General features: G+C 41.6%; 1 protein-coding gene across 5 annotated transcripts in view; it reads right to left on the reverse strand.

Annotated features, from left to right (window-relative positions):
• EHBP1 (EH domain binding protein 1) overlaps positions 1–17,171 on the reverse strand; it is a 210,753-nt gene that overhangs the window by 76,714 nt on the left and 116,868 nt on the right. For all 5 annotated transcript variants that reach the window (XM_062571439.1, XM_062571442.1, XM_062571441.1 and 2 more), the window contains exon 11: positions 46–224. In XM_062571439.1, the coding sequence (XP_062427423.1) occupies positions 46–224 (179 nt within the window). The remainder of the gene's footprint in view (positions 1–45; positions 225–17,171) is intronic.

Consider the following 17,171-nt stretch of genomic DNA (forward strand, 5'->3'; position numbering starts at 1 on the left):
TTTCTGTGAGACTTAGCTTATACATGCAGAAGTTACACAACTTACATGAGATCGGGCCTAAAGTGATGCAGTATTGCACAGAAGGATAAACCGTTTCTCCAGGATGTAGTAAAATTGGTGATTTTCACTCCCCTATAGTTTTTGGTAACTTCTTTGCACCACACGAGCAGTGACTGACTCGCGTTTGGCTTTCTCCCCAGCACAGGACTCGGTATCGGGCTCGGCTGCAGAAAAAGAACAACAGAACAAGAGAAGATGAAAGAATTTAACGGAAGACGAGAATGAACATCAGTTGACCTAACTAGACGACCTGTACGCCTCGCTGCCGGCGTCGGTCCTCCGCAGCTGCCCGCTCGCAACGGCCGCGGCTCGCGAAAGCCACCCGCCTCGGCCGCCGCGACGCTCCCGACGGAGCCAACGCGCAGCCGGCCCCAAAAGCAAAGCTCCTCGCGGGCAGGGCTGACCGCGAGCTGGGACCCACTCTGGCCGCGCGAGGATCGAAGTCGCCGCGGGCGCAACACACGACTCGCGCGTTAACCCCGTGCGCGCCCGAGCGCAGGGGCCCAGCTCTGCTCCTCCCGATCAACGCGGGTACCGCACGCAGGCGGCCCCCGCGCGCTCTCTGAGAGCAGCCGCTTCCAATCCCCACCAAGCGGTTTACTCTAGAGATCGCTCTTTTTGCTAGCGGGGAAAGGAATTGGGCCATAAATCCTATCAGATGTGCTTCCAAACAAATAGCCCTAGCTAATAACGGTTGTTTTCCCCAAACTGTATTCTGAGGCTTTCATTAAACGTTTGTTAGCGCAGTGAAAGAACTACAAGGAAATAAAATAACAAAGAGATCCTAGTCCAAGCATTTGGCATTTACCAGGATTTCTGCAGTTCCTTGAACTCAACAGAGAACTTATTAACTGCAGTTGACGCTTGCAGGAAAGGCACACTCATTTCAGCACAAAAATATTTTCACTTTCAAAAGTTCTTAGATGTAATTAAGCAGCCAGAGCTATCACGCCAGCATAAACCCAAAGTCTGAATTACAGAGAAAACACTGAGGCCATTCATTTTGTCTGTGTAATATAATTAAAAAGGTGTATATACAACAAACATACTATTTATGCGCCTTATGGCTAGAGAGTCCCCAAATTAAGATAAAAAACAGCGCAAATAATTTATTCTATCGCAGCCACTTGAGCTGAACAAGCAAATCCTTTTGGCCATGTTGCCTACTTGCGAAAGACCGACGATGCCCCCGCTTGACTGAAGCACGTCAGTGCTCAGCAGCTACTGGCCTGCTGCACCCTGGTTTATGGTTTCACTGCTGGGGGGGAAGAAACTTTACAGAGCCGGGGAAGTCATTTTGCCTTTGCCCTGCGAGTCAGCCCTGAAAGTTACTTTATAAACACACCTAAGTCATCCTCAGAGAGAAGCGCCGTCAACCAATTTAGCGTGCGCAAAATGTATATATGTTAAAATATCAGATCATACGTATAAAATAACTCATTTGGAAAGCGTTTTTTTTTAATCCCGTTAACGATCCAAATCAGCGTGAACAATTCTTTTAATGATGTGACACCGAGCTCTAACCACGTTGAATTAACATCTGAGCAGAGACGCACAAAATAGGGAAGGAGCGGCGGCGGCAGCAATACACGGCACGCTCCCGCCACCACGCACCCGGCCCCGTCGCATTGGGAGCCCTGCACCCTGCCCCCAGGCTCCCACGGATGTGCCGATGGCCAAGCTCTGCCTTCTCTTTTTTTTTTCTTTTTTTTAATCAATTGAAGTGAAAAAAAGTAATTAACTACTGACCCCAAATTTAAGGTACATTACTTAAAATAAATTTGATATCTAAACTATATATACGGAAGAAATACAGCTGGGAGAAAATGATGAAAATAGCACTGTCATGATATGGAAAAATTCTGTTTTGGTACTATTTTAAGCTCGGAGCTTTAAGCGCTTGTCAAACCGTAGAGTACTACTTACCGAATATATCAAATGTCAGCTATAAAGTCACTTTTCACTTGTTGCTGAATCTCTCCACAGCAATGTTAAATGTTCCAGTTACCATCTAGTTCTTTTCAGTTAACTCTGAAATGACCTTAGGCAATATTACCTCTTAAATGCCTGAATTCAACATGTCTAACATAAACTGAATATTTAAGTGATTTTAACACTAGGTTTTATAGGAGCAATTAAAGGACAATAAAAGCTGTTATATCAATATATTTACTTGAATTTAGAGTTTTATTTACAAGTTATCAATTTATTAAATCCAAATTACAATTCCTTGAAAATATGGCTGGAAGTTGGAGGAGTTTTTCCAAATTCTTGCTTCCACCTGCTTAAGTTTTTCTAAAAGTACTTCACTCACAATGTGCAAAATTTCAGCATGTGCACAACAGAATTATATAGTTTCTTTTTCTCTAGCTGAAAAAGTAGAAATAATATACTGCTTTCTTTCCAGATCTAGTATTCCAAATCTTTTGGATAAAGGTGAAGTTAATCATACAATAATGTTATGCTGTTATTCACCACTGGAGTCAAAGCTTTTCTTATTTAATCCATGATAAAGTGTCCAACTCCAGACACACTGCCAAAATCTGAATAACGGCAAAATTGTGCTTGAAGCACTTGGCATCACTAAAAAAGTTAGTTTTGATTTTTTTGGTGAAACACCATTATGGAAAACATTCTCTTTCCATACCTGCAGGTTGTGCACATTAAGTCACAGGTTCAGTGCAAACACAAATACTACTGCTTATTTCTAGCAAATATTTGTTCCGTAAGTTTGGTAGTAGGAATTGATCGAACGAAGCGAAGCTTGATAGAGAGCCTGTTCTCACACCGTTCTCCTAAGCGCCAACTACACAACCGCGCTAGGCCAAATCCCCTGAAAACTCTTTTGGAAACACCACTGGAAAAGTTTTAGATATGCCCAACAGATGCCAGCTCTGCTCGCCCACAGGCAGGTTACCGACGCCAGCGCAACCGCTCGGCAGCCAGCGGCGGGATGAGCTCCGGCGTGGCAAGTGCCGAGCGACCGGAGCTGGTCCCTCGCACGCCAGCTCACAGGCACCTGCAGCAGCATGTGGGTGGATTTACCAGCTGAAGTCAGCGCTAGCTTCAGGATACCTTTGTTTCACGGTCCACGGTGTCTTTATTTTATTCCTCTTTTACATGTGCTGGTAGCTAAATTAATGTGTTTTACACCGCATGCGCTGTTCCTCTTGGGAGGTTATCCCACTGGACCATTTCTCTACATCACCAAGCCAACCTTCACCTTAAATATTAGGAAGCATCTCGACATTTCAAAGTATGTAAATAACTTTTTTGCTGCTCTCAGGAACATAGCACCAGGCACATCGATGGTTCGCAAGGCTGGGCTCCAGCTGCCCATCTGACATGTGTTGGCCAGCGCTCCAGAGGAGAAGACAACCAAGCTGGGAGGTGGTGACAGGAACCCCCATGAGAAGCACAGAGCAACCAGAAGGGCGAGAGCAGGGACTCAGTCTGAATAACTCTCAGGAGCTCTTCAACCCCTCACACAGAGGTGAGGAACTTGAAGAGAGCAAGAGGCAGTGATGAAGGCTGGAAGAGAAAGATGCTGACAGGAGGCCTACAGAGGAATAAGGGAAAAAGTACATCAGAGTGGGGGGAACCTGGGTGGATGACTTACGTGGTCCAGGTTTATATTAATTAACGCAGCTCCCTAAAGCGGACAGGAATTGAGAGAACAATCTTGGAAGGCTAATTAACTGCACAAGGAGAGGATACTGAGATGGAGATAGGGCGCCAGGGCAGACTAAGGAAGACCTACAAACAATCCATAAACACGTTAGGTTCATCAAGAATCAAGTATAGGCAACAGTCTTTCCTTCTTTGACTGCGCAAAACAGAAAGGATTTTCCCTTGCCCTTACCAAAGCTGCAATGCCATATAGTTCACTGAAAATTATGAAACTATTAAAATGCAAGACGAGGTAAATTAAAATGGCACATACTGAGGTGAGACAAAACGTAACACACACCAGCTGGATGTAGAAAAAGTTAGGAAAGCTCAGGTGAACTGAGATGTGGTCTGAAAACTGTCAGATAGATCATTTGATATCATCAAAATACTTACTTATCCTAGAACTTTATTTTTCAAACATACAGCTCTACTCATAAGAACTGCCCAGCACAGGAGTATTTTAAATTGCATGTGGCTTATTTAATAGCATTTATGCCTTTGGCAGGTCTGTGTGTATCCAATGTGCATTCCATTTTGTTTATTCTGGGGTGTGGAAAAGCCCAGGCATAAGTCCAAAGCTGATGTTTTGCTAGTAGTAGGACAGAAATAGAACATAGAAACCAAGACTGTCAAGATGGACTAAAACTCCTTTGTGTTTTATTCTAAAGATGGAATAGAACCTCAATAAAACTGGGCCTTGAGGATATGTTCTCTATTGAGACTACGTAGTTTTTTAAGTGGCAAGTCACCAAAACTTTATGATGGTTTCAGTGATACAACAAAATACAAGTGGCATTCCTCTGTTGTTTCTAGTAAGGTAGGTCCAAGTATTAGAGAATTTTGCTAGATATATAATCTACGCTTGGTCCCATTTCCCAGAAAGAAATATTAGCAGTTCTGCTATCTAACAACTTTAACACAAACAAGTCAGTTTAACAGCATATTCTCTAACTTTGTATGGCATTGGATGATTGCACAAAATGTCTCCAAAGTCTAACGTCCTTAAAGATGACAAATCTAGAAATTCAGTTGCCTTCTAAGAGTTACAGATTCACTAAATTTGTTTCCTATATATGATTAGCAGCAAGTATTTAGGCAAACCCAGATTTCTCCAGCACCAGACATCTTTAAACCTTGCTCTCCTTGTTCTTTTGGCTATGTCTTCAGCTACTATGGATATGAAACAAAAATAAACTTCTACCTTAAAAGGTTTAGGCGTAAGCTTTTAATTGTTTATCAAATGAAGAAGCATTTAACAGGTTAAATTTCAACACAATGAAACCACTCCATATTCAATTACAACCTTAATATTTAGACATCTGCCCAATCTGACATGATGCTCTGACGCCTGAACCTGGCAAGATTTCGAACGTAAGGAGGAAGGTGAATCCTTGGGACATGCCTCGAGCTTGCTGTTGGTGATGTAGGTGAAATGATTTCTTTCTTAAGGGTTTTCAGTTGGTGGTCATGAGGTTGAAGAGAACTTTTTCCAGATTATGCCTGGGAAAAGACAAGGAAAGCACTAACAGCACATGCATGTTATCTAAAACGCCAGGATATGGAACAAACATAACTTTCTTGACAACAAGAACAACAGACCAGCTCAGTCTGGGAAGAAGAAAGCAATCAAGGTTGCCCGGATAGTCTCCTCAGTGGTTTTCCAAATTACACGGCTTTGCAAAAGTCATCGAAGGCAGTTGCTTGCAGCCCTGCAGAAAGGAGTGACGTGCTGGGGAAGGGAGTAATTTCCTGCAAGGTTTACTCTAACGAAATTTGCCTCTCAAAACAGTTTATTTTTAGTGCTCTCAGCATGTTTAACCATATGATGCAATGTTTACCTGAATACTTTGGACCCGTGTGAGAACTGGTGAAGGTAATGCGTGTGATCAAGAAGAACACACACCACAAGAGCCCATTACTGTATTCCCTCTCCTATAGAGCCGCCACTTCTTAGTGCTTGCCACTCTCCCTTACTGTCTCACATCTAAACTTACACACTTCGTGCTGCAAACAACTGGATACCACACAAATAAGGATTGTCCTAGGGTAGAGAGCAAGGAAAGCTTCAACGTGTTGTCACTTCTGATCCCAACCTGTAAGGTTTAGCAAGTTCTCGTGTTCAAGTTATTTTAGTCCATATAACTTCCACTTGTCCGACTCCTCAAAAAAGCATTCTGATGCTATTCTTGATTCTGATCATCACTGCCAGTTTCTTCTCCCACCACTCCTGTTTGTCTCAGTGCTCAAGGTAAGAAGCTGTTGCTCATTATTTATTATCCTAATTTTACAGTGTATGGCACTCAGCTTCATTTAAGGTCTATGATCCAAATGTAGCACTGGAACTTCTTGGGATCTCTGACGTGATAGTAATCATAGAACATAAGAACACTCTGCAATTGGTAAATGAGCTCATTGGCACAATAGACAGACTCACAATTTGTATTTTACAAATAAGGAAACTGAGATGGAATTAAATAACTTGCCTGAACCAATAAAGTGAATCAACTACCACGAGAACTCGAAGATTCTACCAAGTAGGAATCTGATGTACACGTTCACAGCATGCCACTACAGCAACTGCACCTTCTCCACACTCCAGGAGCAATCTAGAGTGCTTACAATAATCGAAAATCAAGTTTCAGATTTGATCAAGTTAAGATCAAGTCAAGACTTGGACATCCAGAGGACAGGAACACCCAATTCATAGGCTCAAATACCGGACTAGGTGACTTGGTCCATGCCACACAGAAATCCAGTGTCATGAGTTCTGTCCAGGCTCTTTGTGCCATGCGGCATCCATCCTGCGTAAACGAAGAGACCATCCTCCTCCCTTATACAACTTCCAATTTTCATGAAAAATAAGATGGCAGATACACAGACACCTATTCTGTTACAGGGTCTGGTTAATTCTTCTCTGAGAACTTACTGAAGAAGAAAAAATACAGCGTGTAGTCTTTAAATGTGTATATTTATATACAATCTATATGCACAGTACACACAAAAATGAGAGAGATTACAGTAACAGACGTAACCTTAAATTCGGCAATTCAGAACTAAGCACTTAATTTTATCTTTTTTTTTGTAATTACCTGGCAATTTTCATTTAGTTTTCACTTTGTCTAGCAAGGAAGTAACTTTTTCTTAGCATGGGATTTTACATTAAGAGTTCAGTTTGGTTTGGTTCTCATTGTTTGGGGATTAAAAGGGTAAAAAGAAACGCACGCGTTATTGAACCGAACTCCAAACCTTCAGAACCACAAGACATAACACTTCCAACTACTGAGGCAATTTCATCACTTGGGCAACAGGACACAGAGCCTGTCTGCTCATGGGAATTAATTAAGACGACGACAGACTGTTTATTTCGAGCTGAATAACCATCCACAACTACCTCCTCCTGTGGATGTTCTTAACAGAGAATAACAGTATCCGCAGAGGAAGTTAGGATAGCTAACTCACCAGGCTGAGAAGCCCTAAATTTATTAACCAACAGCAAGGGAAAGATTATGTTAATGAGGTGGTAAAGGAGAGGCAAATGTGAGACAGCAGAAAGCATTTGGTTAGTTAAGTGCAAGCAATTTCACCTGGAAAATGAAATGTCCAGGAAGAAAAACATCCTAGCAAGCTCCTTTGGAGATTAAAGTGTTACAAAAGCTGGCTGAGGCTCCTCCACCTTCTCTTCCCTGAGGTCACACAACCATTGTCTCGAGCAACACGTTTTCGAAAAAAAGAAACAGGAATAGGTATATAACTCATCCCATGAAGCCAAAGCGGATGCTGAGTTCATTCGCTGCTGATCACGTTCATTTGTAATATAGCAGCACCAAGGGGTCACACGCAGGGATGGGGCCTCGTGTCCCCGCTCCGGGCAGAGGAGCGATCTCCCATTTCCTCGTGTCCGCCGCCTTTCTCCACTCGCCCCGGTGGCACGCGGGCTGGGGTTTCTGCTCCTCCGCCGCCGGCGCCGACAGCGCAGGGGAGCGACCAGGATACGGGCCGTTCACAATTCCTGGCCTTCTGCCACGACGGGAACGTTCGGGGTTTTGGGCAGCTCGCCAGAATTAAGCAACTTAAACCACAGATGAGGAATAGCAATTTTCAAAGCTTTTAACTTTGTTAAATGTGAAGCGAACTAGCAAAATGCACCTCCCTGGGCCCAAGGCTATCTCTGCCGCGTTTCAAAGGCCTGCAGCAAACAGTGGAAGTGTTGGAGCTTGTCAGAGAAGGTCACAAGAATCTCCTCTGAGAGAAGCGTAAGGTAAACTAAAAATGATAGGCACTGCCAGTTCTTCCTAAAAACAGTGAACTCTTGCCGTTCTGCAGAAATTTCTTGGTTTTGTTTGTTGTTTTTTTTTAACATCAGCCATTAAACAAACGCAAGCCTTTCTCCCACCCCCTGGGACATTTCAACAGACTTTGTTTTTTCAGGCGTTCTTCTGCTCTGGTATCACTAACGTGACATTGCTCCACAGAAATTTATAGGACGTGTCTTCTGTAAATCCGGCACATCGGGGACGGCAATGCACAGCCATAGGCAAATCTACGGAGGTGTCAGTCTTTGCCTGCAAGACCACTTTGTTTTAAATACTTGCGCGTACAGCACCGGATTTGCACAGGTATTGCACTAACAACGAACAAGGGTCTGTCTGCCGAGGGGCTTAGCGCACGTGCTTTTCGTAAGCCCAGTGCTGACGATGCAGACAGCTGATGGGGCGCCTCTGAACAGCAAACTGCTTCCTAACGGAGGCTGGAAATAAAACAAACATATTCTACAGTCTTGCAAGAGTCGCTGGTGTCCAGGAGCTTAGATCAGGCATGAAGCTCGCTATTCTTCACAAAGCTCATTAGGATACCTATAGGCGAGCGAGGATTTAATGGAAATGCGCCAATTTTAGCTTTGCTAACCTACTGCATCAGCAGCTCCCTCTATGCAAACAATCATAACAAGAGGAAGATCAATAAAAATGTTGCTTTAACACTCAGTGGCAAGGGGGGGTTAGAGGGAGCTACTGAGGGATGATGCAGAGAAGGTTGAAATGTTCAATGCCCCCCCCTTTTTTTCCATCAGTCTTTATTCTACGGGTCAGATGCAAGGTGGTGACCAGCATTATTATTATCAGACACAAAAAGGTCAGATCTCAGCCAGGTGTGGAAAAGAACAGGTTAGAAAGAGTTTTGATAGACCAGATGCTTTCAGGTCAGCTGGACATACTTAATGTAATCTCAGGATACTGAGTCTGAAATAACATTAGAACCATTGATGGTGAGTATGAAAAGTTGAAGATGGATGAGATACTAGAAGAGTGGGGGAAAAAAAACTAAATTCCCTTCCAGTCTTCAAAGACAGGAAAAAAAGGAGGAATCAGGAGAGTATAGAAAAACTACTGAAAAAAATGTGGAACAAATAAAGTCATTTGTTGGCATGTGAAAGATAAAAAGTAGACATGCAGCTAACAACGTGAATTTGTCATGAACAAATCATGACAATTAATTTTTTGTACAACAGGGAAGAAGGCAGAATAGGGGAGAAGCAGCAGATAGCACATATTGTGATTGCAGTTAAGCTCTTTTTAGTGTCTCCCAAGATATTCTCGTAAGAAAGCAAGGAAAATAGAGCCTTAATGAGACTGACATAGTATAGGTGCAAAACAGACTGCGAAAATCACGCTCAAGATTAGTTTTAAATAATTCTCTGTCAAAATGACATGAGGCATTGAAAGAGGTTCTGCAGACATATTTCTTGGGTCCTGTTTCGCTGAATGCTTGAATGAGCAAGGTGGACCACTGGCTAGACCCTGAAGCTGGGATGGACATCATATTTACTACAAGTTCTCAAAATGATCACAAACGGAGAAGAAAAGGTCTGAAAAAACACTCTCAGCATGAAATTCAATAGGTAGTAATGCAACATAGGAAAGAGTAACATTTGCATAAACACAGGATGAGGAAGAACTGGTTAGGTAACAGTTCTTCATATAAGGATGTGGGGGAAACAGTGTATTCAAGCTGAACATTAATCAGCAACATCAGGTTGTTGTGAAAAAGGCAAACAACATTCTGAGATGTACAGACAGGAATAAAGCTTGCAAGACATGTACTGCCTCTCCCACACCACTCAGCATCAATAAAGCTGCAGTTAAAATCTTACGTTTAGTGTGACAGAGAGTAAAGAAGATGAGCCCTAAAATACAGCAGAAAGAAAGATCAGGAAAAAATGAACCACAAAGAAAGCTAGGGAAGATTATTTATCTTAAAAACAAAATGAAAGGAAAACAAAACAAGAAGTCTTCCAGGAGCCTGAAAGAGGAAGAAAATCCTTTGTTTCTCACACCAGCGTTTAACAAAAAGCATACAGGCTTTAATCGAAAGAGGTTAGACGTTTGCAGGAACCATCTCTAAGACAGTACAGTGAAGCACTCGCACAGATTGCTATGAACAGTCACGGAGTCTTCACTACCGGAGGTCTTTAGTAAGACCAGAGAGGTTGTGGAGTCTCCTTCCTTGGAGACATTCAAAAGCTGTCTGGACATGGCCCTGGGCAACATGCTCTAGGTTAGCCTGCTTGAAGGAGGTTTGGACTGGATGGTCTCCAGAGGTCCATGCCAACCTCAACTGTTCTGTAAAGAGGCTGAACAAAATTTTGCTTTGGAAAAGCTGGACACGCTTTTGGGCAAGTGGCAGGACCCAGCAATGTCCCCAAATGAGTTTCAGTCCTACCTGCTCTGTGTTTCTTAACTCCCCATGGTACATGGAGAAGTTAAGCAGCAGGCGGTCATGTGGGTACACAGCGCTCCTCTTTCCCTTCTTGCAAAGGACCATGTATTTTAGCTTTTCTGCATAACTAGAATCTACTTCCTTAGCTATTTGAACAAATAGGAAGCTCCATAATCCCCAACTCCATAATCCTCACTGCTGCAACTCTCTTTACTCCAAATGAGTAAGTGGACAGAGGATGTCATTTAGTTATCTGTTAACTGTTTAAGAGACAGAAGAAGTTCAACCGCGTCGCTCCGACTGCTCTTCACGGACAGTGCCGGAGAGGAAGGCTCCTTCCCATTCAGCGTATCTCCTCAGTAAGTCACAAGTCACACAGACTTTTTGAAATCGAGGCTACATTAGAAAAACTATTTCATCTATAATGTAAGAATTCAGGACAACAGTCAACAAAAGGAATCACTTGATTACAGTTTGGTGAAAACGGATAGTTAGACAAAAAGTCAAATCATAAGCAACTTCGCAACTGACCCAGCTGGATTCAGTTCTTACAGTCACAGCACAGAGGTCACAGGTAGAGCAAATGTGAGGACAAAAATTTCTGTGTTTTTTGTTTTTAAGAAAAAACAAACATGATAGAAAGGTTAGAAAGGTGAAAAATCTTTCTAGACAATAAACAGAATATATCACCCACAAACACCTTTCATAAACTATATATATAATTAAAAATTATTAAAAAAATAAAGTAGGTGAAAACCTGAGGAACGGCAGACTTGAATAGTCTTGATTTAGTTGCCCAGTGGAACAAACATTATTTAAGCACTATGAAGGCAGATAGCTATCTTTAGCTCATTGAATAGTATCTTATTCTGTGAATAGCCCCCATGGAATAACAGCTAGTACTCAAAGACTCAAAGCTTAATGAATGTAACAAGACTGGCACAATCTGGAGCTTAATTTGCATGTAGTTTGAATATTTTTGCTTTATTATGTTCATTTCCAAATAAAAATACATGCAAAAGTAACAGCTATTCAAGTGCCACTTGGCTTAATCTATATTTTTCCAGGAATTCTTATGCTATCCAAATTTGCTAATTGCTAGGACTTGTGCAGCTAAAAGGAGAAATATGTTAAGAGAAAATATCCTTTTTGTTTTATAATACATAATTAACACAAGCTTTTCTAGCTTGAACACTGGCAAATCTATCCTCTTGAAAAATACACACATCATTTTCATGCTACAAATTAAATTTGGTGTGGTTATGCTTTTAGCACTCAACAAGTAAAAGCTTGTAAATGAAAAGCTGAAGCATAAAGGTATGGCAAGTCTCATTTAAGAAATCAAAATCTTTAGAAAACAGGAATTCTCTCCAGAAAAGGCAAGAAAAGCTGCTAATAATTAAGTACAGCTTTTGATTAACACTTTATACCACATGTTTATTTTGAAAGTCTTTATTTAAGCAGCTCTTGATATAAAACTAATCAAATCACTGTACTTCATTCTCATATGATGTCTGGCTAATAACTACACAACAGTTGGAAACTGTCAAAATATTTTACAGCTCAATTGTAATTACCATCCAAGCCCAAGCATGCAGCAATTGGGCGTTAGCCATAGTTTAGGAGTGTTAAAGCAATACACAGCAGTGACTTCTTCTATGCTTCTTTTTTTCACACATGTAAAAATCCTGATTGATCCCAAGGATTTACTTCATAAAAGTCTCAATGAAATACATATTAGTATGTTGTTTGCAGAGATAGCTTTTTTAAAAAAAATAAAAAAAAACATAATACTTACTTCAAAATCTAAAAAAATTTGCCTGACATTCAGAACTACAGGAGTTGTTCAACGGCTATTTTTATTTTCTGGTTTAATTACCCTAAAAAAAATCATATATTATCAGATAAATAAAAATAAATATTTTGTCCAAAATATTACAAACTTTGCCATAAGGCTGATCTTGGCTCGAAGGAACAAATTTTGCCAATTGTAAATAGAGGAAAAATTGCAAGCAGACGAGAGAGGAGGAGTTGTATGAAAATACAGCAACCCATGGAACTTTAAAGGGTTTTTACGAGGTACAATTGCATATGCAACGAGTGCAATACTCCGGAGTGGTGTATATGGATGACAGGCTGCTAGATTTTCTTGAACAGACAGCTCTGCGGGGGCTTGTGCTTGCCCAGAATTGGTATTTCTAAAGCAAGTACCGCTGCAGTACCAGACAGAGGTATTCGTGATTCACCGGTCCTTCAACATGATTCAGACCATTAATCCATGCATTAAGTATCTGTAACTCCACAGCGACAAGAGCAACAACATCACTGGATCCCAAACACGTTAACATCCAATGGATTAAGATCCTTAAAAGACATTATGCCAGGGAACTGACAGCTTATAAATGGAAGGACACGTTGCACTTTTAGCGTCCTTCGGGCCTAGGGGATGCGGACGGGTTTTTGAAAATTAAGCAGCCTTGAAAGAAGGGCTCTTAACTGGTCCCGGGCTGGGGCAACGCTGCGCCCGCTTCTGCTGCAAGCCGCTGGCACCCCCAGCCCCTTCGCCGCCGGCCGGAGAGCCGGCCCCTTCCAACCAGCACGCAGCCGTGGAAGCGGGTGGCATATGGCGCCCCGATCCCAGGCTGAGATTCATCAGTCCCAAGGAGCTAGAGGGGGAAAAGTTTTCACCCAGCGCCAGCACGAACGCAGCAAAGCCGGGCTCGAGCCTCGCACTCGGTCCTTAGCAAGCCTCGTCACGTCCGGGCGTTGCAAGGCGTGCAGCCCTTATCATGCACGCATCTCGGGCGCCTGCAACGCCTCGCACTGCACGAGCACCTCGGGACAAGCGGAGGAGGGAAAAGAAGGAGCCATACACAGGAATTTCCATGCTTTGGGAAGTGTAAATTAAAGTATTACTACTAGTTTGACAGTAAGTTTGCTAATAAATATGTAGCAACATTATCTAATTGCATAACAAGAGATTAAATGATTAGGACAATCTTTGAAATGGGGAAAATAAAGGGAAGAGAAAGTATACGGAAGGACAACTGTGGTAATAGGCTGGGTGTGATTTCTGAACTTTCATAGATACATAAAAGCCAATCTGTTATATACTTTGTTGATATGTCTCTAAATAATCTTCTAGTGAAAGCTACAAAGCTTATTCTGAGTATTACTGATGAGTTACTTTCTTAAAACTTATTTAAAGCTAGGATAGGTAGGATAAAAGTAGGTAGGATTCCTCATCTTAAAACGTGGCTTTTGCACACTGCTCTGCAAGAGCTTGCGGCTCAAGCACGACACAAGACACGGCAATGCTACCCACCTCGCATCTTCAGTTCCACGGGGAGGCGTTCAAAGGGCCGTTTTGCCTACAGCTGCAATGGAAGCTGGACACTGCTCACGCAGAAGTGCTAGCGGGGAGAACGAGGACTTGATAAACGTGCAGCACGCACGCTAGTTTCAGCCCCAGCTCAGTTTCTCAACGAGTTTTGCATTTCTAGTGTATGCAAATGTTTAAAAGGATTTTTGCAACGATTTTTATTACACCCTATTTATAATACCTTGGTAGCGTAAGGTACTGCTACTATTTCACAGCTATGCTGCATTTTAAGCTTTGCAATGTCTGATGTGTGCAAGTTTGGAGGGGAGTAAGGGAGGGCACCGGGCTCTCAGGAGAGGAGTTAGGTGAAGAAGATCAGTCTCCCCAAACTTCCTTGGTGGTCAGCGGAGAAGGGTTCCTCTGGAAGACCAGCCGCGGCAGAAGCCAGACCTCGCTGTTCCTAACTGCTCTCGGGAGACGCCACCTCTGCCCCGAGATTATGCTACACTCTCCACTGATTTTAAGTGTACATAAATTGGACAATTCTGTGCACCCTGAGACCAGAAATGGAAGAAAATTCCAGAAACATAGAAGCTCTTATTTGAATTCTGTTGGTTATTCCCTACTACATGTATCTATTTCATCCTAGTTACACATGTGAAAAAAACATTACGTAAATATACCTACACATTAAAAAGATACCTTGCTAAAACAAAATCTAATTTAATTAGACAAAAACCAAAATCTAATTTTAGTAAAAGCCTGAAATTATTGCTAGAAAAAAAAGGTTTAAACGGTTAATGTATTAAAGAGAAAATTGGTTCCCTTGAGAATCCTATTTTTAAACAAAAATGTTAATATTCAATTAGCATTTTAGCTACAAGAGAAGGGTGGTGGTCTCAGTTAAAAACAAGCTGAGCCTTGCAGCAAACTTTGGTTTGCTATAATTTTAAACTCACCCTATTTTGGGGGTTTGGTCTATACATCTCAAAATGCCACATGGGCGCTTTATAAATGCATCAATTCTTCTGTATTGCATTTAAGGGATAAAAATAAAGCTTTTATTTCCCTTTATGGAGTTCCTAAGAGCAGTTTGACAACTTCATGATAAGGGTTCGTAGTTGCATTTAGTATGGTTGAGCAATTAAGCAGAAATAATTCATCCAGGACAAAAATGCTTTAATCACGATCTGCTAAACCATCTGTATCAAATTATTATCTGAATTAACTTTTTAGAAAGTTTGTTACGCAGAAAACTAAGGTCACTTGAAACAACAGAAACACACTCTGACAACGCTCTTTGTAAGTAAAAAATCTGGAGCCATTACACTCCAGAAGCACAAAATATAAGGTAGCTAATTGGAAAAAATATGAAAAAACATAAAAATACAAGGCTATTTTTAACTATGAATATTTTCAGATTGTAGTATTTTAGGATATTTTTGAAGCTTGATCAGCTGAGCTGGAATTCAAAGGTTTAGTAAGAGCAAGCTGGGAAACATAGTAATGTTACTTCTGCAAAGGCTCCAGAAATAGCAAAATTCCTTGTTTCGGAAGCGCTGATGAAACGGGAGAGAACAGAGGTTTCGGCCGACAGAGCAAAGACAACGGGACTGTACTCTTACGTGTGCATCTTCCCTTAAAGGCAGATAGGACAACTAAGGAACTGGAAACCGCTCTAGCCTGCCCACGGTTCACGCTCATGGAAACCTGGAGGAAAAGACTTTGCTGCCCAGGAACGTGATCCAGGACTTCAGTTTTTTGTTGGCTTCGGAGGACTCCGTATGAAGTGCACGCATACTGAAAGCCAGGTGTTGAGGAGTTGCCATCAAACTGTTATTTCAAAACGTATCTGCAAGTGTTCACTCCTGCGAAGGCGACAGTGTATCTCGCAGCCAGGCACGCACAGTCGAGGCCAGTAATTGCGTCCGCGTTTGGGTGCTGGAGGCACAGGACGACGCCTGTCCCTACCATGAGCCCGCGGGAGCATAAAGACGACTTTCTGCAGCTAAAGTGGGCACGAATCCACTTAATTCCAATGGCAGAGTTTTCTGCTTTTGATGCTGAAGATCCCAGGCATGCATATTAAGTCGTTGCTCTTTATACGGGATTAAAATTAAATATTGGAGCGCCTTCACTAAGGTACAAAAAATACTAATGAAACCTCCAGCACTCAGAGCTGTGTTCTTTAAGATTTTCAATGCCAGGTGACTTTTTCCATTTTTTGTTTACAACGTCTGTTGAAAGAGTCTCCTTTTGGGGGCACGGGAGATGGCTGTTACAACACTTGCAGCAGCACACAGTAAGCTACAGGGTAGCTCACCGCCTGTCCCCGAACCTTCTGCTCTCCAAGAGCATGGGAAGAGGCAGTACAAGCTGTATTAGTAGCTGTTTTAGCAGGTTACGTCCTCTGAATCCAAATGATTTTGCTACAGAGAGAGACTGCCCTCTCACCAGCACAGTTCTCTTCAAAGGGTAATGTAGGCATCTAATCAGCGGGTGTTTAACGAAGCTCTCAAGTTTTACAGTTGATCTTTTAATATATTAAGTTCTCCAATATTTTTCCTAACATTTACGACGTGATTTTATTAATTCTTTCGGTTTCTAGCTCACTTCTTGAAAACCCTTTCACTGAGCTAAAGCACATGATTTCATTCACACTTTCAAACCTTTTTCCCATGCATGTTTCTCAAAGCTGATCTGTCTGTATTATACATACGGACTGTATTTAAAATCTGTGCATTGTTCGCTACTACAAACTATGAAGTATCATTTAGGGATTGACCCAGCTATCTACTAAACAGCAAAACAGCTCTTGTCAACAACGAAACTCAATGGATTTCAAAGAATTGGTTGTATTTAAAAAACAGTAACCAAATAGTTCTACAAAGTCTGAAAATATTTTACTAAAACTTTAAGAAAAAACGTGCACTGTTCTGTTTTTTTATAAAGGTGAAAACAAATTCAGTTTATCTAACAGGCATATGAAGTATAAAACTGCTTAAAAATTAAAATCAGAAAGCGTTCTTACTTTATACAAGTTGTTAATCTTTTTTTTTTCTTTCTACAGCAGTCTCCATGAAGAGTGTGTGCATTGTGTTCATTTTGAGATCCATCTATATGTTTCCACATAGGACATATGAAATTAAATAAAAAATATTAGCAAGATTTGGATTTTGTATTCAAATGACTTTCTCCAGAGCAACAACAGCTCCTTCTCCCAATATTCTAACCACGTACATTACAATAACTCAGGAAAAAATGAAGATCTGAAACATTTTATACATAAAACCCAGGTAGCTCACATAGCGATAGTCACACAGAACAGACAGCTCTTCTGAAAGAGTAAGAAAAAGCATTTAAAAGGATGCAGCGATTCAAAAACTAGACGTCAGTAAAAACC

The sequence above is a fragment of the Rhea pennata genome, chromosome 3 (genome assembly GCF_028389875.1).
Source record: "Rhea pennata isolate bPtePen1 chromosome 3, bPtePen1.pri, whole genome shotgun sequence".
NCBI lineage: Eukaryota > Metazoa > Chordata > Aves > Rheiformes > Rheidae > Rhea > Rhea pennata.